Raw genomic sequence first — 27,319 nt, 5'->3', positions numbered from 1 at the left:
TAATCCTTTGGGTATATACCCAGTAATGGGATGGCTGGGTCATATTACAATACCACTTACTTCTAAGTAAAATACATAGTGTTTGGGTGAAGGAAAAGGGACAAGATGGAGGAAGGTGAACAAGATGGAGCAGTCCCTGTTGTTTCCGGGTTCTTCATCACAGATTTTCCCGCGCCCGGGAAACGAACCAAATCAACTGAGCATGCGCAGAATGACGTCAAGCCGAGGACACTGAAATTCAAGAAGCCACTCCTACACACACGCCCCAAACTCCTCCCCTTCCAGCTCCCTGGCATAAAAGTCCGCCGCCGGCAGGAGCCGGCGTGACTTCTTCGGCCCCTGCATTTGTGGACCGGAGAACATCACCTGAGAGCGCCCGCTCGACTTCCCTGGCCCCCCACACCTGAGGACCAGAGAACTTCGCCCGAGAGTGTATGCATATTTGCAATAAAAGACTGCCACTTTCTTACGTACTTTGGCCTCATGTTTAATTACTTAGCTCTCCCAAATTAAGTTACATTAAATTAAATCAAAACACATAGAAGTAACTTTAACCAAGGAAGTGAAAGATCTATACGCTGAAAACTGTAAGGCACTGATAAAGGAAATTAAGGATATCACAAATAAGTGGAAAGATATCTAGTGTTTATGGATGGGAAAAATTAATATTGTGAAAATATTTATACCACCAGAAGAAATCTACAGATTTAATGCAACTGCCATCAAAATTCTGTCATTCTTCACAGAAGGAGAAAAAACAATGCTAAAATTAATGTAGACCCACAAAAGATCCCAAATAGCCAAACAATCTTGACCAAAAAGAGCAAAGCTGGAGACATCACACTACTGTATTACAAAGTTTATTACAAAGCTATAGTAATCAAAAAAGCATGGTGCTGGCATACAAACAGACAAATCTACTGATGAAATAGGACAGAGAGCCCAGAAATAAACCCGTGCATCTACAGTCAATTGCTTTTTGACAGGAACACACATTGGGGAAAGGAAAATCTGTTCAAAAAGTGGTATTGGGAAAACTGGATATCCACAAACAGAAGAATGAAAGTGGATCTTTATCTCACCCCTCATACAAGAATCAACTCAAAATGGATTAAAGACTTGAAACTATGAAACTGAAACTATAAAACTGCTAGAGGTCTGGACAGAGATTTCTCTGATTTGAACTCAAAAGCATAAACAATAAAAGCAAAAATAGACAAATGGAATTGCATTCAAGTGAAAAGCTACTGCACAGAAAAGGAAATAATAGAGTGAAGAGACAACCCACAGATTGGGAGAAAATATTTGCAAATCATACACTGGAGAAGGGACTAATATCTAAAATATACTAGGAACTCAGACTACTCAGTAACAAGAAAACAGCCCTGTTAAAAATAAGCAAAGAACTTGAATAGATATTTTTCAAAAGAAAACATATAAATGGGCAACAGATATATGAAAAAAAAAGTCCAACATCTCTAATCATCAGAGAAATGCAAATGAAAACCACAGTGAGATACCCTACAGCCAACACCTGTTAGGTTGGCTGTTATCAAAAAGATGAAAGATAAATATTGACAAGGATTACAAGAAAAAGGAACCTTTATACACTGTTGTGGATATCACAAATTAGTACAGCCATTTTGAAAAACAGGATGGAGGTTCCTCAAAACACAAAATAGAAATACCATATGATTCATCAATCCCACTACTGGCTATATCCCCAAAGGCAATGAAATCAGTATGTTAAAGGGATAGCTTCATCTGCATGCCTGTATTCATTGCAGCACTATTCACAGTAGCCAAGATATGGGAATAACTTAAGTGTCCATCAATATATGAATGGATTTTAAAATGTGGTGTATATACACAGTGGAATACATTCTGCCTTAAAAAATGGAAATTCTGTCATTTTTGGCAACGTGGATGAACCTAGAGGATATAATGTTGAAGTCAGGCACAGAACAACAAATATCATATAATCTCACATGTAGAATCTAAAAAAAGTCTAACTTATAGAAGTAGAGAGTAGAATGGTGATAACCAGAGGCTGGGAGGGGAGGGGTGAGTATAGATAAAAGGGAGATACATTGGTCAACAGGTAGAAAGTTATAGTTAGATAGGAGGAGTAGTTCTGGTGTTCTATTGCAGAGCATGTTGACTGTAGTTAATAATAATGTATTATATATTTCAAAATAGCTAAAGAGAGAATTTTAAATGTTCTCACCACAAAGAAATTATAAATATCTGAAGTGATGGATATACTAATTGCTGTACTCTGGTTTGATCATTCCACAATGTGTATTTGTATTGAAACATCACTTTATACCCCAAAAATATGTAAAATTATTGTTGGCCAATTACAAAGAATAGCAAAAAAAAAAAAAAAAAAAAAAGATGGGGGGATACTTGCAAAGTTTTTGAGAGGATGAGAGACTATGGGACCTGCAGCTAATATGGAGAGTTGGCTTTTGATAAAAACAGACACTTCATCCACAGTAACAGGAGAGAAGTCAGAAAAAACCATGAATGAATAGGTAATTTATTCACCAAACATTTAATGAGTCCCTGTTACTATACTACATACTGGGGATTCACCACTAAACAAGATCAAGTCTCTACCGTCATGAAATGAGTGGAAAGGCTTACTCTTACTTCTGTTTTCTCAATGAATCCTGAATTCCCTGAGAGTGAAGTTGGGGAGAGTATATTTGGAGTTTGAGGAGAGAGAAAGATATGAATTTTTTTTTTTTTTTTTTTTTTTTTTAGAAAATGGAAAAGTAGTGTAGAAATGTGGTATGATTATTTCTGGGCGGTGTAAAGTGGCATTTGAGAATTATAGCTATGAGTTTAAAATGAGACCAATAAGCTTGCATTTGTTTTTCTTCAGCACTGGTGAGCTGCTGGGGTAGGCACAGTATAGGTCGATACGTGGCTTTAACCAGATTTAGGATTGAGCCTTTAGTAGGTACATTTGACAAAAAAGAGATGGGAAGGAATTAAGAGTGTTTGCCAGACAATGATGTTAGTGAGGACCATGGAGTCGGAGCTGGACAAGAAGTTAAGTAAAGACATGATAGGTGATTGATGGTGAGAAAGTAGTAGGGTCAGTAGATGAATCTAAATTTTCAACTGAGGAAAATATATTCTCCTTATATGAGTAATGTATCCTGTTTATGGAAAATTTGAAAATATATAAGATTATAAAACAGAAAGTGGGGACGGTGTCAGGGAACCCAGTACTACCACCCAAAGATAACCAGTTGTTTATATTTGCCGTGTTTACTTATATATTTTTTCTAATGATAATTTCCGCAGTTGCATAAGTTTCCAGGGCTGCTTGTAACAAATATCATGGACTAGGTGGCTTAAACAACAGAAATTTATTTCCTCACAATTCTGAAGGCTAGAAGTCTAAGATCAAGGCATTGGCAAGGTTGATTTCTTTCTTCTGAGGCCTCACTCCTTACCTTCTGAGGCTTCTCCCTGTGTTAATTACATGATCTTTTCTCTGTACCTGTGTCCAAACTTTCTCTTCTTATGATAACACCAGTCATGCTGAATTAGTGACCACCTTAGTGACCTCATTTTAATTTAATTATCTCTTTAAAGACCCTTTCTCCAAATATTGTGGGGTCCTAGGAGTGTTGCTTTTCTGGTCAGAAACCTGTGGCCAGTGGTGCCTTTGCCTGAGTTTTGCTTGGGCCCACTGGGCTCGTTCCACTCACTTGGCCTGGCAGGCTGCTTACGCTATCAGCCTGGATCCCTCGCCTCCAAGAGAGACTAGAGTTAGGCATGGAGTGGTGAGGAGTGTGTATGAGCAAGCTCGGGGTCCATCTACTGCGCAGTCAGACACACCAGCTCCTGCCGCAAGGTGGGCAGCTCCAGGTGTCAGCAGCTCTCTGTGAGGCTGCAGCTGGACCAGGCGCACCACAAGCAGCTTCCCTGGCTGGCACTGGGGAATGCAGTAGCGCCCAAAAGCTTGTAGGAACCACAGGGCCCCAAAGTGGAAGTCACAGCCCTGGCTCCAGAAGCTCCCAGGTCTGGGCTCCCCAAAGGGCTGCAGCTCTTCCCTCCTCCTCTTTGCCCAAACTGCGGCAAGCAGGGGGCATGTTTCAGCCCTGTTGGTGTTACAGCAACTCTTTTAGCCACGCCATTCAGCAGGTCCTGAGTTCTTGTCCTGCAACCAGGAAGAAGGAGATATGCAGACAAGCTGAGGGTGAGCAAGATGAAGAGGATCTGTATTGAGCAATAGAACAGCTCAGAGATGACCCACAGTGCCAGGATGTCCCAGTGAGTGTTCAGCCCTAGCAGAAAGGATAGCTCCTCTCTGCAGGTAGGTTGTCCCAACAAGTGTTCACTCAATTCTCTGCAGAGAGGAGGCCCTAGAGTGGGTGGCTCCTCTCTGCAGGCAGGTTGTCACGTCATTTCTGTAGCTCTCAGCAAAGAGGAGGCCCTAGAATGGGTGGCTCCTCCTCTGCTCTGCTCTGGCTGTTCCTAGGGTTTTTATGGGCCCCAGAGGTGAGGAAGTGTGTGCCCATTGGTCTGTGGGTGGCCATGGGCAGGCCTGGAAAAGGCACCACAAGTCCCCACTCCAGTCTGCAGGACTGGCAGTTCAGCCCCCAGCCTTCAGACCCTCCCTGGCCTGAAGGTGGGCCTCACCAGGGATCCGCCCTTTTCTGCTTAGGAATCTGTCTGCTTCCTGCTGCCATTCATAGCACCCAGGCTCCGCCCTGACTTTGCTCCAAGATCAGAGCGGGTGCCAACAGCAGGGAGAAGCCAGGCAAGGGGAGCAGGCACTTCTGATCCTGCGAGGGCAGAGGGGTCCTTCCTGGACCCCCAAGAGTGCAGGGGTACCTGGGACGGCAGCCACATTTGGGGGGCTGCAGCTGTGCCCGTCGGGGCAGGGCTCCTTCCTGTTCAATGGAGCAGGAGGTCTGGGTTTGCAGCCTCGGTTTGGGTGGCTGCAGCTGTGTCCAGAATGGCGGGACTCCTGCCTGCTCCCAGGCTCCCACCGGCCCCATGGAGCGTGCATTCCCAGCTGTGCCTCTCTGCCGCAGCCGGCATGATGACAGCAGCTGCTCCAGGTGGCCCACCGCTGCCATCACAAATACAGTTACATTCTGCAGTGCTGCGGAGTGGGGACTTTAGCATGAAGTTTTGGAGGATACAGTTGAGCCCATAACTGGGGTGCTATTTGTTTTTAGTGTTTTAAATAATTGTGATCATTCCATGAATATAAAATATTGTTCCCATATTTTACCTAATAACATTGTAACATAAACATTTTCCCATTTGTTCTTTAGCCTTTGTAAAAATTTAATAGCTTCAACATACTTTGTCAAGTGTTTGTATTATCAAATCTTAATCAGTCTTCTATTTTGAAGATTTAGGTGTTCCTTTTTTTGTTATTATAAACAATGCTAAAACTTTTTACATGAAACCTTTTTCTTGTGTTTTGGAGTATTTTTCCCTAGCATAGATTCTCAGAAGTGGATTACTATATTAAAAACTGTTAATACATACTGCCAAATTGGAAAAGTATTTAATCTTATATTTTCTTTCCACATGACTATTTTTCTCTCCCCCTGCAGTGATAGACTGGAATGATGTTAGAAAACACAAATATGGTCACCTATCAGAGTCTGCATCTCAATATCAAGGTAAGGGGGGAAAAAACTCCGTTTGGTGTGGAAAAATTTTACTCAACATCTTCTCCCATAAAACCTTTGTTCTTAGAGGTCTGAGTTACAAGTAACTCACTTGTTATATCAGAAGCAAATATTGCAGTTTACAGAGATATTGGTCATAAGCAATATACTTTGTTTTAGCTGGAAGTAGGAAACCTGGATTCTGAGTATAGGTAATGCCAAATTAGCTTCATAGTTTTAGGCACAGTTGCTTAGCCTCTCTGGTTTTCTATAGTTTTTATAGGCTTGGGAATAGGCAAAATTGGGTGGTGTGCTTCCACAATGACTACTAAGAATCTCAGTGTCTTTTAGGATAAGATAACTGAACTAGACAAATGCTCAATTTCCTGTTTTACCCCAGAATTTCACCTTCCATCATATTGGTTGTTTGTCTTAATGACTTATGCTCCAACATTTTTTTCTTTACTAGAAACTGCTGACATCCTGGAGCTAGGTAAGCTATTTTTCTTGTGTTTCTGTTAAATAAGGGTAATTGGTAAACCAGGGATTAGATTATAACCAGTTTTAACCAACTAGGAAAAGAATTCCATGTGTCTCTGTCTCAGAAACCAGTGAATCCTGTGCTCTTGTCTGCCTAATTATCCCATGTACTTCATCTCAGCTGTCACATCAAGTCCTGCTTATCAGTAGGCCACAGACCAAGCTAACAAGAAGGGAGGGAAGGTGGTTAATTACACAGGGTATAGGGAAGAACAGGAACTGAACCAAACTGGAAGTACCATCTTAATTTACTGAATCCAGAACTAAAACAAACCCCTGCCATCCATAAATCAGTGTTTGGTGGGACTTTTCCCCCCAAAAAAATACTTGTAAGGTAAATTGAACTGAAACTAAACCTAAACATTTTCTAACTTTATTCACAAATAAAAACTGAAATATTAAAATATTATCAAGTAAGAAGTCAGACCGATAATTGCATTTGGTTTTCCTCCCTGGTTGGTGTACTTCAGGACTGAGATTTGAGTAGTAAAACTAGTTCTAATACTTCTCAATCAGAGTTCCTGCATAAACATCAGTCTTAACATCTTAGAATCCTTTAAAATCCTTTTATATGTTGCATAGATTTTGATATCCAGATACCTTTATCAATTTTTGTTCAAATTATTTTGATATATTTTGTTACAACTTGATATATATTTAGCTCTATTATTATCATTGTCTGTTTGCCTCCTCTTGCCTTTCTTCCCTGCAACATATTACTTTGCATTGCCCAATGACACAGAAGATAACATGAAGTAGTAGAACACTAGACTAGGAGTCAGAACTCCTAGGCTTTTTGAGAGCCAGTTCTGCCACTTAGTAACTTTGTGACTCTGATCCTTAGTTTTCTTATTTGTAAAATGGGGATAATAATCCCATTCTGCCTACTTCACAGGGTTGTAAAGAAGATTACATGAGCTAATGGATGTGAAAACATCTTAAAAACTCTCAAATACTTTTCAACTTTGGAGGATTATTATGATTTTCATTCTGTTCAGCGGCTATACTCAGACTTTACTCTAAGTCAAATCTTCTGACATTCTTTGAAGTGAAGCATTCTATGAATGTGAGCTGAAGAAATGAATGAAATGAAATAATGCAGGTAAAGGTGCCTGGCACTTGATAAATGATAGTTATTTTTTATTATTCTTTAAAACTTTCCTCAAGCTTTTTAAGGTACTGATGTGTGGTAGAAAAAACATGGACATAGGAGTCAGACAGGCCTTGGTTCAAATTCTTATTCCCACTTACCAGTTTTGTGACTTCAGGCAAATTACTTAATCTTTCTAAGCCTATTTCCTCATCTTTAAAATGGGAATAAAACTACTTTGCAGGTTATAATGAACACAGGAGATATTGGACGTAGTCTGGCATGGTACAGGCAAATGGAAGACAGTGATAGCTGCTGTTTTTGGTTTTGTAGCTAATATGAATGATAATAACAATTGTAACTCAGTGACAGCTTAAGGCATATTGTAAACTGTTGATGGGGAGTTGTGAAATGTGGGTACTCGATTTGACATAGAGTATATCAGTTACTAAAAGATGTTAAAATTTGAAAGTGTATTTTTCCTAGAGCATTGGTTGCATAGGCATATCCTCTGATATATAAGTTAATCCTGCATATTTCATTTTTACCATCTAGCATAAGGAGCAGCTCCAAATAGCAAACTGAAACAAAATTCAGTAGATCTGTGGAATCTCAAAGTTGGAAAAGACCACAAAATAATGTATTCTTGCCCAGCATTTAAAATTCAGCATTTTGAATTTTTTGTAAAATGTCTTACCTTGAACTCCTCAAGTTGTTGAGAACCTAGAAGCTCCTCAGGTAATTCATTTCATATTTAGACATATTTATTGGGCCAAAATTTGCTTTTTGTAATTTCTGTTAGTCATCCCTCTAACTTTCTGGCCATTTGAAACAGGGTTAGCCTATTTTTCACTTACCCTGATTTCTAGAAAGAAGCTCTAGGGACTGCCTTCTCATTGCCACCCTGCCACTTTAATAGTTGAAGCCACAGTCATCTCACACCTAGATTATTAAAACAGCTTCCTAACTGGTCTTTTTGCCTCCAGCCCTATCCCCCTCCTGCCCATTCTTTACAGCCAGAATGACTTCACCCCAAAACCTTGAATGCTTCCTCTTCTCAGTAATACAGTATATTGGGCTCTCCAATGCCTGAACACTGCCGTTATCTGTAACCTTTTTTCTAAACTACTTTTTCTTTAAACTCCACCCAGCAGCCATACCAAAAGATCTGCTTTTAGAACTGCTTTTTCTCATGTCTGAGCCTTTATAATGCCTTTCTTTCTGTCTGAAACAAACAAAAAGTGTTTCCTTTTTCTTTGACTCCTGCTTATCCTTTTACACTTTAGCTTAGAAGCCTAGAGCTTTCTTCCTTTGGTAAGCTTCCACAAGCACTCTGCGTGCTCCTATAGCACCCTCTGTCTCTCCAGTATTGCACTTATCATATTATCTTAGTGGTGACTGTTTAGTCTCTGTCCCTCACTAGATTCTCTGTCACTAGACTGAAACTGTGTGAGGTCAAGGATGATATTTTGATCACAGTTATGTGTCCAGCACCCAGCACAGTGCTTTGACACGCACTATCAATATTTGTTGGATGGATGGGGGATGGCTCTGAGACTTCACTTTTTTACTCATGCTAATTGTTCATGTTCCTTCACCTGGTCCTCAGGTGACATGGTTTTGGGTCTGTTTACCATCACTAGGTAATCATTTAAACTCAGATTTGCTCTCAGAGTATAGTTTTCAGAACTATATCCCAGGTATTTTATTAATCCAAGAAAGAATAGGATTATTACTTGCGTGCTTCTTTTTATTCACTCAGAAACTCATATTGAGCCTCTATTAAATTTCAGGCACTGTGTTAAACATTTAAATATTTTTAAAATGAATATGAGCCCCCATCCATAAAGAACTTACATAAATAATTATGATTATATAGGAGATAAGGAAATGGTAGAATTTGTCCAGCCTTTCTCTGCAAAGCCTTCTGACAGAAAATGTAAAATTTTTGCTGAGCTTTAGTCACTGAGTGTGAGTAACATGAGCAAAGATATGGGACCAAGAAAGCCATGAGTTTTAGGAAACACTAACGTCCTTGGTAGCTTGAATGTTAAGATTCTACATCTGTGAAGCCTCCCACATCCAGACCTTTCTCGTATCAGGATATCTGCCTGGACCCTCCAAAACACCTCTGATTTCTCTTCCTTATCTAAGCGTCTCTTTCTGTTGCCTGAAAGTCTGTGTCTTTTCAGAGGGACCTGTGTTATAGTGGAAAGAACACTTTTTCTAGATGCTTTATTTCTATTAAGTAAAAATTCTTCTAGTGACTTTTCCTTAATCTACAAAGAACTCCTAGAGTCTGTGAGAAAACAAAAGAATATCTCAGCATAAAAATGGCTAACTAAAATACAAACTGGCTGATAAGCCTAAAGAGATCTTTGACTTTATTAGTAATCAAAAATTACAAATAAAATTATAATATTATTTTATTTTTTCACTGATAAGATTTGTCAAAATTATAGAAATTGTTAAAACACAGTTTTAGCAAATATGTGGTAAACACACTGTGTACTTTTGGTAGGAGTAGAAATTGAGTCTGGGCAATGTAGTGAGACCTTGTCTCTACTAAAAAGAAAAGAATTAGCCAAGCATTCTGACGCACACCTGTAGTCCCAGCTACTCTGGAAACTGAGCGCGGAGGGTTGCTTGAGTCCTGATCGGGGTTACAGTGAGGTATGATTGCGCCACCACACTCCATCCTGGGTATCTGAGTGAGACTTTGTCTCAAAAAAAAAAAAAAACAAAAAAAAAATTTGGCTTATACTTGTAATCCCCACAGTGTGGGAGTCCAAGGCAGGAGGAGGACAAGTCTAGGAGTTTGTGACTAGCCTGGACTCCACAGGGAAACCCTGTCTCTAAGAAAAAAAAAAAAAAATCAGTATATTCTTTCTAGAAGATATTTCAGCAATATATATGTTGTATCAAAATCTAAACTGTGCACGCTCTTTGTCCATTAGTCCCACCCTTAGGACAAATCTCACCCTTAGGACAAATCCCAAATCTGTGACTCATACCTGTATTCCCAGCACTTTGGGCAGCCGAGGCAGGTAGATCGCTTGAACTCAGGAGTTCAAGAACAGGCTGGGCAACTTGGCATAGCCCTGTCTCTACAAAAAATGCAAAAATTAGCTAGGCATGGTGGCACACACCTGTAGTCCCAGCTACTAGGGAGGCTGAGATGAGAGGATCGCTTGAGCCCTGGAGGTCGAGGCTGCAATTAGCTATGTTCACACCACTGTACTGTAGCCTGACACTGAGTCAAGGCAAGACCATGTCTCAAAATAAAATAAAGACACTTAAATTACCATCAGTGGCGTTTAACAAATATATTATTATTTAAACTTTGGTACATAGAACACTATTTATACGGTGTTAGTGGAGTGGAATTTCTGATCTAAAGACATTGATTATCCTTAATTGCTTTTAGGAATTTGGGTTCACATTTAGGTTGAACAAAGTGGAGTTCTTGTAAAGGAATGTGGCCAGAGCAGTAGCCAGACACGAGTAACCAGCCTGTCAAATGAGGAGCAGTCGAGGGATTTGGGACATAGAGATTAGATATATCTAGGATCAGTAGAGGTTAGAAGGCAGATGTTGGCTGACTATAAAGAGTAGTCTGTCCATTTGTACTGTTGTGTAATAGCTAAATAATGAGTGTCGCATGATTGGAAGTATTTAAGCAGAGGCTGAAAGGACCATTCAAATCTCAACTTTTTTTTTTTTTTTTTTTTTTTTTGAGACGGAATCTCACTCTGTCGCCTAGGCTAGAGTGCAGTGGCGCGATTGCAGCTCATCGCAACCTCCACCTCCTAGGTTCAAGCAGTTCTCCTGCCTTAGCCTCCCAAGTAGCTGGGATTTACAGGTGCCTGGCACCACGCCCAGCTAATTTTTATATTTCTTTTAGTAGAGACAAGGTTTCCCCATGTTGGCCAGGCTGGTCTTGAACTCCTGACCTCAGGTGATCTGCCCACCTCGGCCTCCCAAAGTGCTGGGATTACAGGAGTCAGCCACCACACCCGGCCCAAATCTCAACTTTTGTATCACCTTGACTGCCCTGCCTAAAATAGCACACCTTTTTTACCTCTTACTTTTATTTTTTTAAATTTCAAAATAGCCAGGAATTGTATAATTTAATGTGGTGTCTCTGTTACCCTCTGGACCAGCTGACGTATTTGTTTGTTTGTTTGTTTGTTTGTTTATTGTCTGTCTTCCCGTTAGAATGTAAGCTCCATGTGGGCAGAGACTTCGGCTGCACTGTATTTTGCTATATATCACCAGTGCCTAGAACCAGGCTTAACATATAGTAGGTATTCAGTAAATATTTGCTGAATGAATGAAATTAGAGAAAGTGATTCATGCATTTAACTAGGTGATCTCTTGTGCTTTATATTTTATGGGCCAAGGTATGTTAATGCCATTTTTAAGTCCCTTCAGGGCAGGGACCTTTTTTTCTTTTTTAATAATAAATGTAAACATCATGTGGTATGCATCAGCGTTTATAAAAACACTTTTATAAGCATTATTTAGTAAAGGAGATGGCTGACTTTTTCTCATCTGTGAAGTCTTAGCTCAGACATTTCCTCTGAAGAGTATCTGTCCGTAACTTTACTAAGATAGCTCCCAGTCTCTATCGCATCACCTCATTTTATTCCCTTCAAGTTCTTTTCACTTACTGTCTTGTTTATTTATTATGTGTTAGCTGTGTCTCATCATACACCGGCAAGTAAATGAGGGCAGGGACCCCTGTCATATTGCCGGGCACATAGAGGATAGTTAAATATCTGTTGAATGAATAATTGAAAACATTCAAATTATACTGTTTGAATATTTTGAATTATAATTTTGAATTATAATGTTGGAATAATTGAAAATACTCAAATTTTATATGTTTAAATTATAAAACATTATACCTTTGTTAGTTAATATTAATTTTCACAGTAATCTCTGAGCCCAAGCATGAACGAGGTTTTCATGTTCTGCATTTTCAAGACAACCTGTACTACCTCGTTAACTTTATCATTATCATAACAGATTACTTGTGTTATGTTTATTAATGTCCCTGTTTATCTCTAGACTGAAAGCTCCATGAATTGAGAAATCATGTCTTACCTTGTTCCCCTAACATTTAACACAGTTCTTTGTACTTGGAGAAGTTTAAATATTTATTGAATGAAGAATCTATGTACAATCTTGTAAGACAGATATCGTCTTCATCTTTCAGATGAGTAAACTGAGGCTTGGAAGGATTAAATAATTTACCCAAGATAGTTAGCTGTAGAAACAAGACTTTTATCAACATCCTCAAACTCCCAATATTACATTATTTAAACTACACCAGTAGTAGTTCTTAGTCACAGATGTTAATCCAAATTACCTAGAGAGCCTTGGAAAATACATGTTCTCAGGCCACACTTGGAGCCTACTGAATGAGAACTTCTGAAGGTGGGGCCCAGAACTTTGTTTAAAGAAATGAGACTATAAGTATCACATGAGAGTCAATGATTTATACCAGAGGTCTGGCAAACTACTGTTGGGAGGTCAAATCCAGCCCTCTGCCTGTTTGTGTAAATAAAGTTTGAGTGGAACAGCTATGCTAATTTATGCACAGATTGTCTGTGGCTGCTTTCACACTGGAGTAGTGGAGCTGAGTAGCTATGACATAGACTGTATGGCCTAGAAAGCATAAAATTTTTATTATATTGTCTTTAACGGAAAGCTTGCTAACTCTGGATCTATACCTTGGTGCCTGTCCTATTTCTTTTGTGGTTACTTTAGTGCTTGGAGATATGGCAGACATATTATGTCTGGCTTCATCATGGGCATTACAATAGGTGTCCAAACATTCTTACTAAGTCATAAAAATTACCTTATTTTGCAATTCACCTGATAATAAGGAACTAAGTCTTAGGTAGCCCAAGAAGTCAAATAAAAGGAAAATACCCTCTAGGTATGGTTCAAGCCAGCCAGCCATCACAGTGGGTGAACTACTTTAAACAGAGGTTCCTTTTCATTCAGTTAGTAATAGAATGTTTCCTAAGTGGTAAAAGGGCTGAGGTTTCTAGCCTATGTACATTACAGAATAGGGATTGATTACCATGGTTGATATGTAAAATGGAGAACTGTAATTAATACCCTAATTACTGTGTTACCCCTGATGCTACCATTATTCTTAAGACCAAAGTCTCTTGGGTGCTTTTAGTCAGAACTTACGCTAATATAAGCAGTTACCCAGGACTGACCAAAATTCTTGGTCTGTGCTTCCTAATACAGTAACTATTAGTTACATGTGGAGATTTAAATTTAAATTAATTAAAATTAATAAAATTTAGTTTCTTACACTACCCACATTTCAAGTGTCCAGTAGTTATGTGGCTGGTGGCCACCTTATTGGCTAGCACAGATACAGAACATTTTAGTCAGCACAGAAAGTTTTACTGGACAGTGCTGCTCTAGATGCCAGAGTTGAAGATTCTCAATCCAGGGAAATCCAAAACTTGCTATTTGATTTAATCTTTCATTTGTAAGGATGGAATAATAAATTGTAATGTTTTATTTTTCTAACAGCAAACAGTGATGAAATGTATTCAGTCCTTGCTTTAGGGCCCTGTCAACTAGGAGCAAACTCTTCATTAAATTCTGATAACGTCTTTAAACCTTGACTTCAGAAAAGAGTCATCTCATTTGCCCTATAGACTAACTGTCTAGTCATGATGATTAATCATCAGCCAGTTCATGAAATAGTTCAAAACTGACTGTGATTTCTGGCCAAATCTATTTGACTTAGTTAAAGATAGTGGGAAAGGAACCAGTTATAAAACAGAAGCTATAAAATAAATAGAGTGTAAAGTCTTGGCATCATCTTTGGAGTGATTTAGATGTCATCATTCAGTGACTCATTTTTATTCCCAGCATCTAGTGCTTTTTGCATGGCCCAAAGGGGCTCTGTGCTGCTCCACTACAGAGGAAGCTTCAAGAAATGCTGGTTTGCTACAGTGTTTTAGCTTGTGAGATTCTCTGGGACCTTCCCTGCTCCATCATGGGGTCACCTCTAGGTGGGTATTAGGGGGAGACTGGTAATTGGTTTAACCTTTAAATAAAGAATTTGATAATCTTTACTGATCCAATGAGATCCATATCTAATGGCCTACCTTAATATGTTTTCCCTTGCCCCAGCACAGTGTCACCTTGAGGATTGTTTATCTAGGACAGTATTCTTCAAACTTTGAGAGGGTGTAAGGCCAGTTCAAGAGGCTAAACGATTCTACAGACTCCCCAGCTTGTTCTTATTTACTGTCATCAGACATGCTTCCCAGGTCCTACTTTGCTCTAAATTAACAGATCTTTGTCACTTTGTACCCCAGAGCAAGACACTGTGGCTAGGGTGGGGGTGCAGTAAGGGTAGGTGAGAGCCAGTTTTTTGAGTGAGGTTTCAACTATAATCTCACTCATCTGGCTTCCCCTCCCCTCAAATCATCTCGCCCCTTGTCTCTAGACAGCCTTTTCTTCATTCTTCCTGAGCTGAGATGCTGGAATCCAACCATATTGGGTGTTAAAAGCTGCCACTTGACAGCAATGAGGGACCTTTCTGAGAGTCAGAGTGTTCAAAAGGAATCTCCCCACCCACTTTCTGCTTCTTCTATTCTGTTTTCCATGAGCTTCCTGGGCACTTCTTTGAAGTACTACTGATATATCTTGCTTTGGCATTTTGGATCACTTTAGGAATGAGCATAAAGAACACCCTAAGCCATCTTTAGACCTTTATTTTAAAACATGAATCTAAAACATCTGCTCAGGTCACTTAGATTCTTCCCCTTAATACTCCTTTGAGCTCAAACAGGAAAAAAATATGTTTTTTATGCTCAAAACCAGTCCACAAATAGCTTACTGTTTAGTGTAGATTATATCCTGAAAACATTTTTTTTAGGAAGTTGACTGTGATATAGATTTCTATTTCCTTTACAGGTCATTTTACCTGGGACAAATACCTAAAAGAAACATGTTCAGTCCCAGCGCCTGTCCATTGCTTCAAGCAGGTAATTGATTTTCAACATCTTTAGTAGGTGGAAGATAAGTCATTTTTTAATGGTTTTTAGACAATCAAAACAGGAGGTGGAAGCCCTTGGGCTTCTTACCTCAGGGCCCCAGAATAAACTTCTATGGGAAGAACACAGCTCAATAAGTGAAATTTGGTCACTGTGAGTTTTGGCAGCAGACATTCTTCCCATCTTCATCCCAAGTAACACCCTTGCCTCCTTCTTTACCTCCTTGAGGATATTCTGTGTTACTGAAAACAGCTGCTGATTTTTACTAGCGCTCTTAATTCAGACAGGAGAGAGAGTTATAGTCCATAGACATTGTTGAAAATGGAGCAGTATTTCTTTCTCTGTACTCAGCACTCCTGTCACAATCTTATCTTTCTACAAGAATGTTGACACGGAGTCCCACTCAGTGAAGCATTTCAGGAGCTCATCAGAGGTCATCAAGAGTTTCCCACAAGGATTAAGTAACCTAGACAATGCACAGATGGTATTGACTGTATCAGTGTATGATATGGCTGATAAGCAAAGAAGTGTTCTGGTGCTAAACAAAGCTAAACATCAGGAAGTTACCTACCATCTTTTCCTTTAGTACTCAAAGGTTATTTCCTCACACTGTCAACATTTTGAGTTGAGTTTGAATTTTGTCTGTTTTCTTTTTCTTTTCTTTTTTTTTTTTTCTGAGATGGAGTCTTGCTCTGTCACCCAGACTGGAGTGCAATGGCGCAATCTCGGCTCGATGCAAGCTCCGCCTCCTGGGTTCACGCCATTCTTCTGCCTCAGCCTCCAGAGTAGCTGGGACTATAGACACCCGCCACCATGCCCAGCTAATTTTTTATATTTTTAATAGAGACGGGGTTTCACCATGTTAACCAGGATGATCTTGATCTCTTGACCTCATGATCCGCCCGCCTCGGCCTCCCAAAGTGCTGGGATTACAGGCATGAGCCACCGTGCCTGGCCATAGCATTTTGCCTGTTTTCTAAGTAGAAATACAAATTCGGGACTTCTGCTCATTTGAAATGAAAGGGACTGAATTTATACTTCCACCTGAAACCATTTTTTTAAAAAGACAGCGTATGTTAATAATGGTTTGGTTTGTTTTGTTTTGAGACAGTCTCACTCTCTCACCCAGGTTGGAGTGCAGTGTCGTGATCTTGGCTCACTGCAACTTCTGCCTCCCGGCTTCAAGCAGTTCTCCTGCCTCAGCCTCCCGAGTAGCTGGGACTACAGGCACACACCAACATGCCTGGCTAATTTTTGTATTTTTAGTAGAGACAGGGTCTCATTATGTTGGCCAGGCTGCTCTCCAGCTCCTGATTTCAGGTGATCCACCCACCTTGGCCTCCCAAAGTTCTGGGATTACAGGTGTGAGCCACTGGGCCCAGCCAACAATGGTTTTTAAGTCACTAAAAATCATGCAGCCAAATAGTGATCTCTAGATCAAATGAGTTGAGCTGCCTCTCTGATTTTCTAGCTTGCTGTCTTAACAGTTTCCAGACCATGGCCCAGGGAAAGGGAACTCATGTTGAGCCCAGCAGACTCCCTAATTGGAAGAAATGGAAGAAAAAAAAATGAGAGTCCAGAGAAACCAAGGTGGCTAGAATTTACAGGATGGAGTATCAGAGAGGAGAAAGCTGCACATAAAACCACAGCGATCTTCAGAGGGTCCAGGAAAAGACTACCATTTTATACATGCATATGAGAAAACTACCTAAGGCCAAAGGAAAAAACTATCTGAAAGGATTCAAAGGAATAGAACCTGGCACTCATACAGGTCTGCGAATAGTTCCTGATCTCACCAGTTAGACTAGAACATCTCATAATTGATTGGGCATTGGGTATAATACTCAGGAAGGTCTTGCTTAGTATTGGAAAATAATTAACACTGAGCATTGAACTTTATATTATTGAGCATTGCTTCAGTCCAGTCTGACAAATCATAAAGGTAAAACTCAAGAGGATCAAACTGTTTTATAAGTAACTTAACTGCATCGAGGAACAAAGCCCAAGAAGATTTACAGGAATGCAAGAGTATCCAGTACCCAACAGGTAAAATTCACCAGATCTGACTTTCAATCAAAGACTACCAGGCATGCAAAGAGGCAGGAAAATGCAACCAATCATCTAGGGAATAATTGATTGAAACTGGCTCAGACTCTACACAGATCATAGAACAGCAGACAAACACATTAAAACAATTATTTTAATATATTTGTTGTGTTCAGATATTAAGCAGAGACATGGAAAATATTGAAAAGACTCACTGGGCTACTATGTGGGAAATGAAAAATACATTAGATTGGATTAATGTCAGAAGAAATTAGTAAACTTGTAAACATAACAATAGAAACTATTCAAAATGAAACACAAAGAGAAAAAGGAATTTAGAAAAAATGAGAAGAGCACCAGTGAACTATGGGATAACTTCAAGTGACCAAATAGACATGTAATTGGAGTCCCCAGAGGAGAGAAGTGATGGGGGATAGAAAAAATATTTGAAGAAATAATGGCTAAAATTTTTCCAAAATTAAAAATAACGGCCGGCCACGGTGGCTCACGCCTGTAATCCCAGCACTTTGGGAGGCCAAGGTGAGCAGATCATGAGGTCAGGAGATTCAGACCATCCTGACTAACACGATGAAACCCCATCTCTACTGAAAGTACAAGAAAATTAGCCGGGCGTGGTGGTGGGCAGCTGTAGTCCCAGCTACTTGAGAGGCTGAGGCAGGAGAATGACGTGAACCTGGGACACAGAGCTTGTAGTGAGCTGAGATCGTGCAACTGCACTCCAGCCTGGGTTACAGAGCGAAACTCCATCTCAAAATAAATAAATAAATAGATAAATAAATTAAATTAAACTCTAGGTCCACAGAATCAAGAAATTCAAGGAATCCCAAAGAATAATAAGAAGAAAACTACTCTGAGGCATATCATAATCAAATTGCATAAAACCATTGATAGAGAAAACTCAACAGCAGCCAGAGAAAAAAGACACTTTATATACAGGATAACTAATGTAAGAATTGTATTTCTTGTTAGAAACAATATAAGCAAGAACAAAATTGAACAATACCTTGACAGTACTAAAAAAAAAAAAAAAACCTGTCAACTTGGACTACTGCAGCCAGCAAAGATGTCTTTCAAACACAAAGGTGAAAGAAATAAAGATATTTTTAGATTTACAAAAGCTGAAGGAATTCATCACTCACAGACTCACACCTCAAGAATGTTAAAGGAGGTTCATCAAGCTGGAAGAAAATGATATCAAATGAAATAACAGATCTATACAAAGAAATGAAGGTCACTGGAAATTGTCATTATAAGCCTAGATATATAAGATGTTTTCTTATTTAAATCTGTGTAAAAGGTAATTGTGTAGACAATAATAACCCACATATTGTGAGGATGATATATATAAGCAAAATGTATGATAAGAGTAGCACAAAGGCAGGAAGGGAGGAATCTTAGGTATATTACAAGGTTCTCATGCATGAAGTAGTACTATCTTACTTGATAAGATAGACTGGTAAGTTAAAGATGTTTGTACTGTAAACTCTGATGCAACCACTAGAATAATGGGAAAAAATAGCAAGATGTTTTATTTAAACCCAGCTATATCAGTAATCAAATATAAATGGTCTAAATGTTAAAAAGCGGAAATTGGCACATTGGATAAAAAGCAAAACCCAATTATATACTGCCTTCAAAAACTTACGCATGTTTTATGTTTCTTTACTATTGAGCTTGCTATGATTGGAAAAATTATGCTTTAAATAGGTTAAAAGTAAATGTATGAAGATGATATACCATGCTGACATTAGCCATAATAAAGGTGAAATGGCTATATTAATATCAAAGTACACTTCAAACCAAATAATATTAACAGGGTTAAGGAAGTTAATTTTATAATGATAAAGGAATCAGACAAATCCTGACATGAAGCAAAAACCAATAGAACTAGTAGGAGAAACAGATAAATCCAAAATTATCTATAGTCAGACTTTTAATACTCCTTTCTATATAATAAAAGAACAAGTAGAGGAAAAAAATCAGCAAATATATGGTGGATTTGAACAACACTATGAACTAACTTGATCTAACTGACATATATAGAATACTGTCCAACATATGTAGAATACACATTCTTTCCAAGTGCATGCAGAACATTTATCATGATAGACCACATTCTGCACCATTAAATGAGGCTTCAGAATTTTTCTTTCTTTCTTTTTTCTAGGACTTGAGAAATTTAAGAGGATTTAAGCAATACAAAACATGTTATCTGGCCAGGTGCAGTGGCTTGTGCCTGTAATCCCTGCACTTTAGGAGGCCAAGGCAGGCAGATCATCTGAACTCAGGAGTTCAAGACCAGCCTGGCCAACATGGTGAAACCTCATCTCTACTAAAAATACAAAAAATAGGCGTGGTGGCACCTGTAATCCCGGCTACTCGGGAGGTTGAGTCAGGAGAATGGCTTGAACCCGGGAGGTGGAGGTTGTACTGAGCCGAATCATGCCACTGCACTCTAGCCTGGGTGACAGAGTGAGACTCTGTCTCAAAAACAACAACAAAGTATGTTCTCTGATTGTAAGGAAATTAAATTAAAAAACAATGGTAGGAAGTTATCTGGAAAATCTCCATGTATTTGAAAACTAAGTGACACATTTTTAAATACTCCATGAGTACTTAGAAACTGAAAGGAACGTTAGAAAGTATTTTCAACTCAATGAAAATGAAAGAACATTTCAGAATTTGTGGGGTGGTGCTAAAGCAGCTCAATTAATGACCTCAGTTTCCACTTTAGAAAAGTAGGGAGAAAAAAAGAGCAAGTTAATTTCAAATTAAGCAGAGAACAGCAAGTAATAAAGATTAGAGTATAAATCAGTGAAATAAAAATATAGAGAAAAAGCCATTGAAACCAAAAGCTGGTTCTTTGCAAAGACAAATAAAAGTGATAAACCTGTAACTAGAGTAATCAAGAATAAAAGAAGACACAAATCACCAACATCACAAATGACAGAGGACCGGGCACAGTGGCTCACAGCTGTAATCCCAACACTTTGGGTGTCCCAACTTTACTGGTGTTTCAAACATTTAAGGAAAAAATATTACAAATTCTGTATTGACTCTTCTAGAAAATTTAACAGAAAAGGATGTCTCCTAACTCATTCTATGAAGGCAAACATTTCTGACACCAAAACCAAGCAAAGACATTGAAAGAAAAGAAAACTGTGCAGCCATATCATACATGAAAATAAATGTAAACATTTTAAGTAAAATTCAAGGGAAAAAATTTAACAATATGTAAAAAGAATAACTCATCATGACCAAGTGGGGTTAATTCTAGGAATGCAAAGTTGGCTTCAATTTCAAAAATTAATCAGTGGAATTTACCATATGTACACATGCTAAAGAAAAAAACTACTATTGTCTCAATAGATGCAGAAAAAGCATTTCAGAAAATTAAATGTCTATTACTAAATAAAAACTAAAAACGCTCACCAAACTAGAAATAGAAGGGAACTTTCTAAATCCTAAACTCTAAAGGGCATTTATTCATATCATAAAGGGCATTTAATAATATCATACTTAATGGCGAAAAGGCTAAATGCTTTCCCCTTAAAGTCAGGAACAAGACAAGGATATCTGCTCTTGCCACTTTTATTCAGTATTGTACTACCAATGCAAATAGGCCAGAAAAAGAAATAAAAGGGATCTGGGTTGAAAGATTAGAACAAACACCAAGGAAAATGTATACAGGACAAGAAAGTACATGAATAGAGATGCTCAATACCATTATTTCATTAGGGAAATACAAATTAAAAGTGATTAGTAAGCTATCACTATACATTTATTTAAATGGCTTAGATTTTCAAAAGGCTGACCATATTAAATAGTGGCAAAGATGTAGAATAAATGGAACTTTCATATGCTGCTGGTGAAAATGCAAAATGGTTCAGCTACTTTGGGTGGGGCAGGGGTGGAACTAACAAATATGCAAAATTTATATAAAGGAAACTTTAGAAGATGCCTGACCAAAATTTTGATTCATTAAAAAAATAGAGTGCACTTTGTCAAACTTAAGAACTTCTGCTCTTCAAAAGATACTGGTAAGAGAACAAAAATACAGGTCACAGACTATGAGAGAATAGTTTTGCATTTCTTAACGATAGGGATATGCTCTAAGAAATGAATTGTTAAGCAATTTCATCGTCGTGCGAACATAGAATATACTTGCACAAACCTGGTTGCTATAGCCTACTACACACCTAGGCCATAGCCTATTCTTCCTAGGCTACAAAACTGTCCAGCATGTTACTATACTGAATACTGTAGGTAGTTGTAACACAATGATATTCGTCTACGTAAACATATCTAAACATGGAAAAGGTACAGTAAAAAAATATACGGTATAAAAGGTATACTAACACTTGTACACCTGTATCAGGCACTTACCATGAATGGAGCTTGTAGGACTGGAAATTGCTGTGAGTGAGTCAGTGAGTGAGTGGTGAATGAACATGAAGGCCTAGGAGATTATTGCATACCACTGTCAACATTATGAACACGTACACCCAGGCTACACTAAATTTGTTTAAACATTTTTCTTCAGTAAGGAGTTAACCTTAGTTTACTGTAAGTTTTTCACTTTATAAACTTAAATTTTTTAACTTTTTGACTCTTGTAATAATACTTAGCTTAAAACACATTGTACAGGTGTACAAAAATAATTTTTACTTTTTTAATTTTAATTTTTTTTTTTTACCTTTTAAACTCTTTTTGTTACAAAACTTAAGACAAACACATACATTACCCTAGGCCTACACAGACTCAGGATCATCAGTATCACTGTCTTCCACTTCTACTTCTGAGCCTACTGGAAGGTCTTCAGGGGCAGTTACGTGCATGGATGGAGCTGTAATTTCCTATGGTAACAATGCCTTCTTCTGGAATACCTTCTGAAGGAGCTGCCTGAGTCTGTTTTTTTAGTTAACTTTTATTTTTGTATAAAGAATACACTCTAAAATAATGATTAAAAATATATATTAAACACATAAACCAGCAACATAGTAATTTGTTATCAAGTATTATGTACTGTACATAATTGTATGTGCTATACTTTTATACAGCTTGCAGCACAGTAGGTTTTTTTACACCAGCATCACCACAAATGTGAGTAATATGTTGCTGTAGGACCTTAAAACAGCTGTAGTATAACTAGGATGCTGGAATTTTTTAGCTCCATTGTAATCTTATGGGACCACAATCTATATATAGTCTATTGTTGACCAGACGTCATTATGTGGAACATGACTATACTTGCAAATGACATAACTGACAGCATTATTTTCCAAATTGATCTGTAGATTCAACACAATCTCTGTCAAAATCCCAGCTGCCTTTTTTGCAGAAATTGACAAATTGGTGCTAAAATTCTTAGAAGAGACCCAGAATAGCCATAGCAATCGTGAAAAGAGAGAACAAAGCTAAAGCATTCACATTTCCTGATTTCAAAACTTACTACAAAGCTACAGTACTTAAGATGTCATGGTTCTGGCAGGAAGATAGACGTACAGATCCATGAATTAAAATTGAGAGTACAGAAATTGACCCACCAATTTATGGTCGATTGATTTTTCACAAGGATACCAAGACAGTTCAATGGGTTTTTCAACAACTGGTGCAGGAACAGCTGCTTATCCACATAGAAAAAAGTGAAGTTGGACCCTACCTCTATGCCATATACAAAAATTAACTTCATGAGGATCATGGACCTAAATGTAAGAGTTAAAACTACAAAACTCTTTAAAAGAAACATAGGAGGAAATCTTCATGACCTTGGATTAGATAATACAACACCAGAAACATAAACAACAAAAGAAAACATAGATAACTTAAACTTCATCAAAATTAAAAGATTTTTGTTTCCACACCATCAAAAAAGTGAAAAGGACAACCCACTCAATGGGAGAAAATATTTGCAAATTATATATCTGGTAAAGGACTTGTATCCAGAATATAGAAAGAACTCTTAAAACTCGGAAATTAGGCTGGGCGCAGTGGCTCACACTTGTAATCCCAGCACTTTGGGAGGCCAAGGTGGGTGGATCACGAGGTCAGGAGATCGAGACCATCCTGGCTAACATGGTGAAACCCCATCTCTACGAAAAAGACAAAAAATTATCCAGGTGCGGTGGCGGGTGCCTGTAGTCCCTGCCTTGGGAGGCTGAGGCAGGAGAATGTTGTGAATCCGGGAGGCAGAGTTTGCAGTGACCCACTGCACTCCAGCCTGGGCAATAGTAGAGCAAGACTCCATCTCAAAAAAAAAACAAAAAACAAAAACAAAACAAAACTGGGAATTAAAAGACAACATGATTTTAAAATGGACAAAGAATTTGAATAGGTATTTCTCCAAATATATACAAATGACCAGTTAGGAACATAAAAGATACTCAGTAGTCATTAAAGAAATGCTAATCAAAACTGCAGTGAGATATACATCACATTGACTAGATGACTCTAACATCAAAAAGACAAACAATGGCAAATGTTGCTGAGGATGTGTAGAAACTGGAACCCTCGTACATTGGTGGTGAAATTATGAAATCCCGTAGCTACTTGAGAAGACAGTTCAGAGGTTACCCAAAATGTTAAACAGAGTTACCACATGACCCAGCAGTTTCACTCATAAGTATATGCCTAAGAAAATAGAAAACATGTCCACAGAAAAATATACCATAAATGTTCATCACATCATTATTCATAATAGCCAAAAAGAGGAAACAACCCAAATGTCCATCAGCTGATGAATGAGTAAGCAAAATGTATATCCATACAATGGAATATTGTTCGTCAATGAAAAGGAATGAAGTACTGATACACTCACTGACATGGGTGAAACTTGAATCCATTTTGCTAAATGAAAGAAATTATTCACATATTGGCCACACATCATATAATTACATCTGTATGAAATGTCCAGAATAGGTAAATCCATGGAAACAGAAAGTAGATTAATGGTTTCTAGGGCCTGAGCTGAGAGGGTAGTGGGGAATGACTCCACTGGGGCATGGGGTTCATTTTGGGGGGATTATGGAAATGTTATAAAATTAGATAGGAATGGTGTTTACACAACTCTGAGAATATTCTAAAAATCATAGAATTATATACCTTAAAATGGTTAATTTTCTGTTTTGTGATTTAAACATATACCTACCATATGATCCAGCCATTTCACTCCTAGGTATTTGTGCAAGAAGAAAGAAAGTGTATTTCCCTACACGAAATTTTGTACTTAAATGTTTCTAGCCGCTTTAGCAAACCATATCTCCATCAGCACGGTTAAACTGCTCAACAGTAAAAGGAAATGAATTATTAATATGGTTGAATATCAGAGTAGTTATGCTGAGTGAAAGAAGCTAGGCAAAAAAGAAAGTACATCTTCTGTGATTACTTTTAAGACTAGAAAATGCAAAGCAATCTAGAGTGATAGAAAGTAGACCATTGGTTGCCTGGGTACAGAGGTCCTGGAGGGGCCAGAAGAAGAGATTACAAAAGGGCATGTGAGAACTTGCCATGTTCATTATTTTTATTGTGGTGATGCTTTCACAGGTTTATATGGTGTATATGGTAGCATGGGCATATACATATGTCAAGACTTACTAAAGTGTATAGTTTATTGTATGTCAATTGTATGAATTGATTAGTAAGTTATTGTCGAAATAAGAAAAAATTAACCTCCAGTAGTCTGTGTGGTAGATATACACATCAATATACTAAAATATTCCACAAAGAGACACAAAGAATATTGTAGTTTAATAGCACGTAGTAGTCCTAAAAAGACTAAAAAGGGACTAAAAAGTCCCTACCTGGAAGGGTAGGGAGTTAGAGAATTATAGGATGAGAAAACATTTAATTAACTGGCCTATATAAGACATTCTTGTCCTTTTTTTTTAACTGGTATGGGTCTATTTGATGCTTCATTGGAAAGTAATTTTTTACCCTTCATCTTACCTTTCGTTGTTTCTTTTGCATGAAACCTTTCTTAATTATTAGGGAATAATTCAGTTGGTTGTCCCTGGCCCAGCTATAACCAATCTGAATCCAAAACATGAATTTTGGGGGTTTACTGTTAATCTGTCTAAACCTCATGCCTTGTTTTTCCCAGTCCTACACACCTCCAAGCAACGAATTCAAGATCAGTATGAAATTGGAAGCACAGGACCCCAGGAACACCACATCCACCTGTATTGCCACAGTAGTTGGACTGACAGGTGCCCGCCTTCGCCTGCGCCTTGATGGGAGTGACAACAAAAATGACTTCTGGCGGCTGGTTGACTCAGCTGAAATTCAGCCTATTGGGAACTGTGAAAAGAATGGGGGTATGCTACAGCCACCTCTTGGTGAGTAGGTAAACCCAAACTCTTTCTAGCCAATTATTAGTAGTTAGCTTCCAAAAACTGAACATTCTAATATGGGAAAGCCTAGGTTCCCCTGCTTATCCCTTATTTTTCATATAGTCTCCTAAAAAGGCCCACCCAAAATGAAACAAGCTGCGCAATTTGGACATCTCCATCTCTGCATTAGCTTATGATAACCAGGCTTCTCCCAAATTATTTCTGACAAGAAATCACACCTTTTGTTCTTCTTGGCCGGTGCCCATTTACCTGAGAGAGAGAATGGAAGGAGGTCTTGCCATTTAACCTATCTCAAAAAGCATAAAGCTTTCACCAAATCCTATCATGATGACAAGAATTGAGAGAAAATCTGCCAGTAGAAAGCATGACTGTTATAAGGATCTCTTATCTCCTTTCTCGCTAATTCTCACCTGGTCCTTGGAGTTTTCTCACTTTGAATCCATTATTACATGAAAATCATTTTTTAAAATATGATACCCCCACTAGGTTTTTCTTTCCAGATAAGATTCCCCTCCAGCTTTTGCCTTAATAAATCTGAGGGATTCAGCCCTTCTTTTCAGTTACTGTCAATCACTGTTATAGGGAATCTCAATGGGGGACCGAGAGAGTTAGATTATGGACTTCGGCTATATTTTCTCTAAGGAAGCTGTGCTAGATTGAGAGTTGGAGAGCATGTATCTTGGGCTCCCTAGGTACTTATTTAATGTTTTCCCCCGTTAAAAAAACAATTGTAATGTAAAAATTTCAAACATATAAAAAGGTAAGAGAAAAATAGCATAGTGAATGCTCGTGTAACCTTCATTGTTGAAGTCAATATAGTTTTATCTATACTTATATACACTTTCTGTCCCCACCTCCAATTGTTAAACATAGTATCATTGTATCATGAAAGTATTTAGTATGTCTCTGTCATGGGCAAGGATGTCTTAAACATACCATACTGTTATCATGTATAAATAAGCCAATGATAATTTCTTAATATCAACAAGTATTTTAATGTGTTTAAATTTTCCGAATTGTCTGTCTCTCTCTCTCTCCCCGTCTGTCTCATTTATATCAGTTTTTCAAATCAGAATCCAATTAGAATCCACACACTGCAGTTAGTTGATATGTCCTTTAAGTTTCTTTAAATCTACGAGTTCTCCTCTGCTCTCATTTTTTTCTTGCAGTTTACTTGTTTAAAAACCTAAGTCATTTGTCTTTTAAATTTCCTAAAATTATATTTTGTTGATTGTACTCTTGTGGTATCATATTTTTTTCTTTTTTTTTTTTTATTATACTTTATGTTCTAGGGTACATGTGCACAACATGCAGGTTTGTTACATATGTATACATGTGCCATGTTGGTGTGCTGCACCCATTAACTCATCATTTACATTAGGTATGTCTCCTAATGCTATCCCTTCCCCATCCCCCCAACCCACAACAGGCCCTAGTGTGTGATGTTCCCCTTACTGTGTCCAAGTAATCTCATTGTTCAGTTCCCACCTATGAGTGAGAACATGCAGCGTTTGATTTTCTGTTCTTGCGATAGTTTGCTGAGAATGATGGTTTCCAGCTGCATCCATGTCCCTACAAAGG

At 38.2% G+C, this 27,319-nt stretch overlaps 1 protein-coding gene across 4 annotated transcripts in view; it reads left to right on the top strand.

The window, feature by feature from the left end:
- The window catches only part of SCMH1 (sex comb on midleg homolog 1 (Drosophila)), a 177,971-nt gene that overhangs the window by 14,059 nt on the left and 136,593 nt on the right, over window positions 1-27,319 (top strand). For 2 of the 4 annotated variants that reach the window (XM_012001712.1, XM_012001711.1), the window contains exons 2-5: window positions 5,595-5,663; window positions 6,121-6,144; window positions 15,244-15,314; window positions 25,489-25,723. In XM_012001712.1, coding sequence (XP_011857102.1) covers window positions 5,595-5,663; window positions 6,121-6,144; window positions 15,244-15,314; window positions 25,489-25,723 — 399 coding nt within the window. Of the gene's footprint in view, window positions 1-4,098; window positions 4,337-5,594; window positions 5,664-6,120; window positions 6,145-15,243; window positions 15,315-25,488; window positions 25,724-27,319 lie in introns of those variants that run through there. The other 2 variants (XM_012001713.1, XM_012001714.1) reach the window with 2 other exon arrangements.

Source organism: Mandrillus leucophaeus, unplaced genomic scaffold, assembly GCF_000951045.1.
Source record: "Mandrillus leucophaeus isolate KB7577 unplaced genomic scaffold, Mleu.le_1.0 Scaffold67, whole genome shotgun sequence".
NCBI lineage: Eukaryota > Metazoa > Chordata > Mammalia > Primates > Cercopithecidae > Mandrillus > Mandrillus leucophaeus.
The sequence above is the reverse complement of the archived record's forward strand: the minus strand, read 5'-3'. Positions and strand labels throughout refer to the sequence as shown.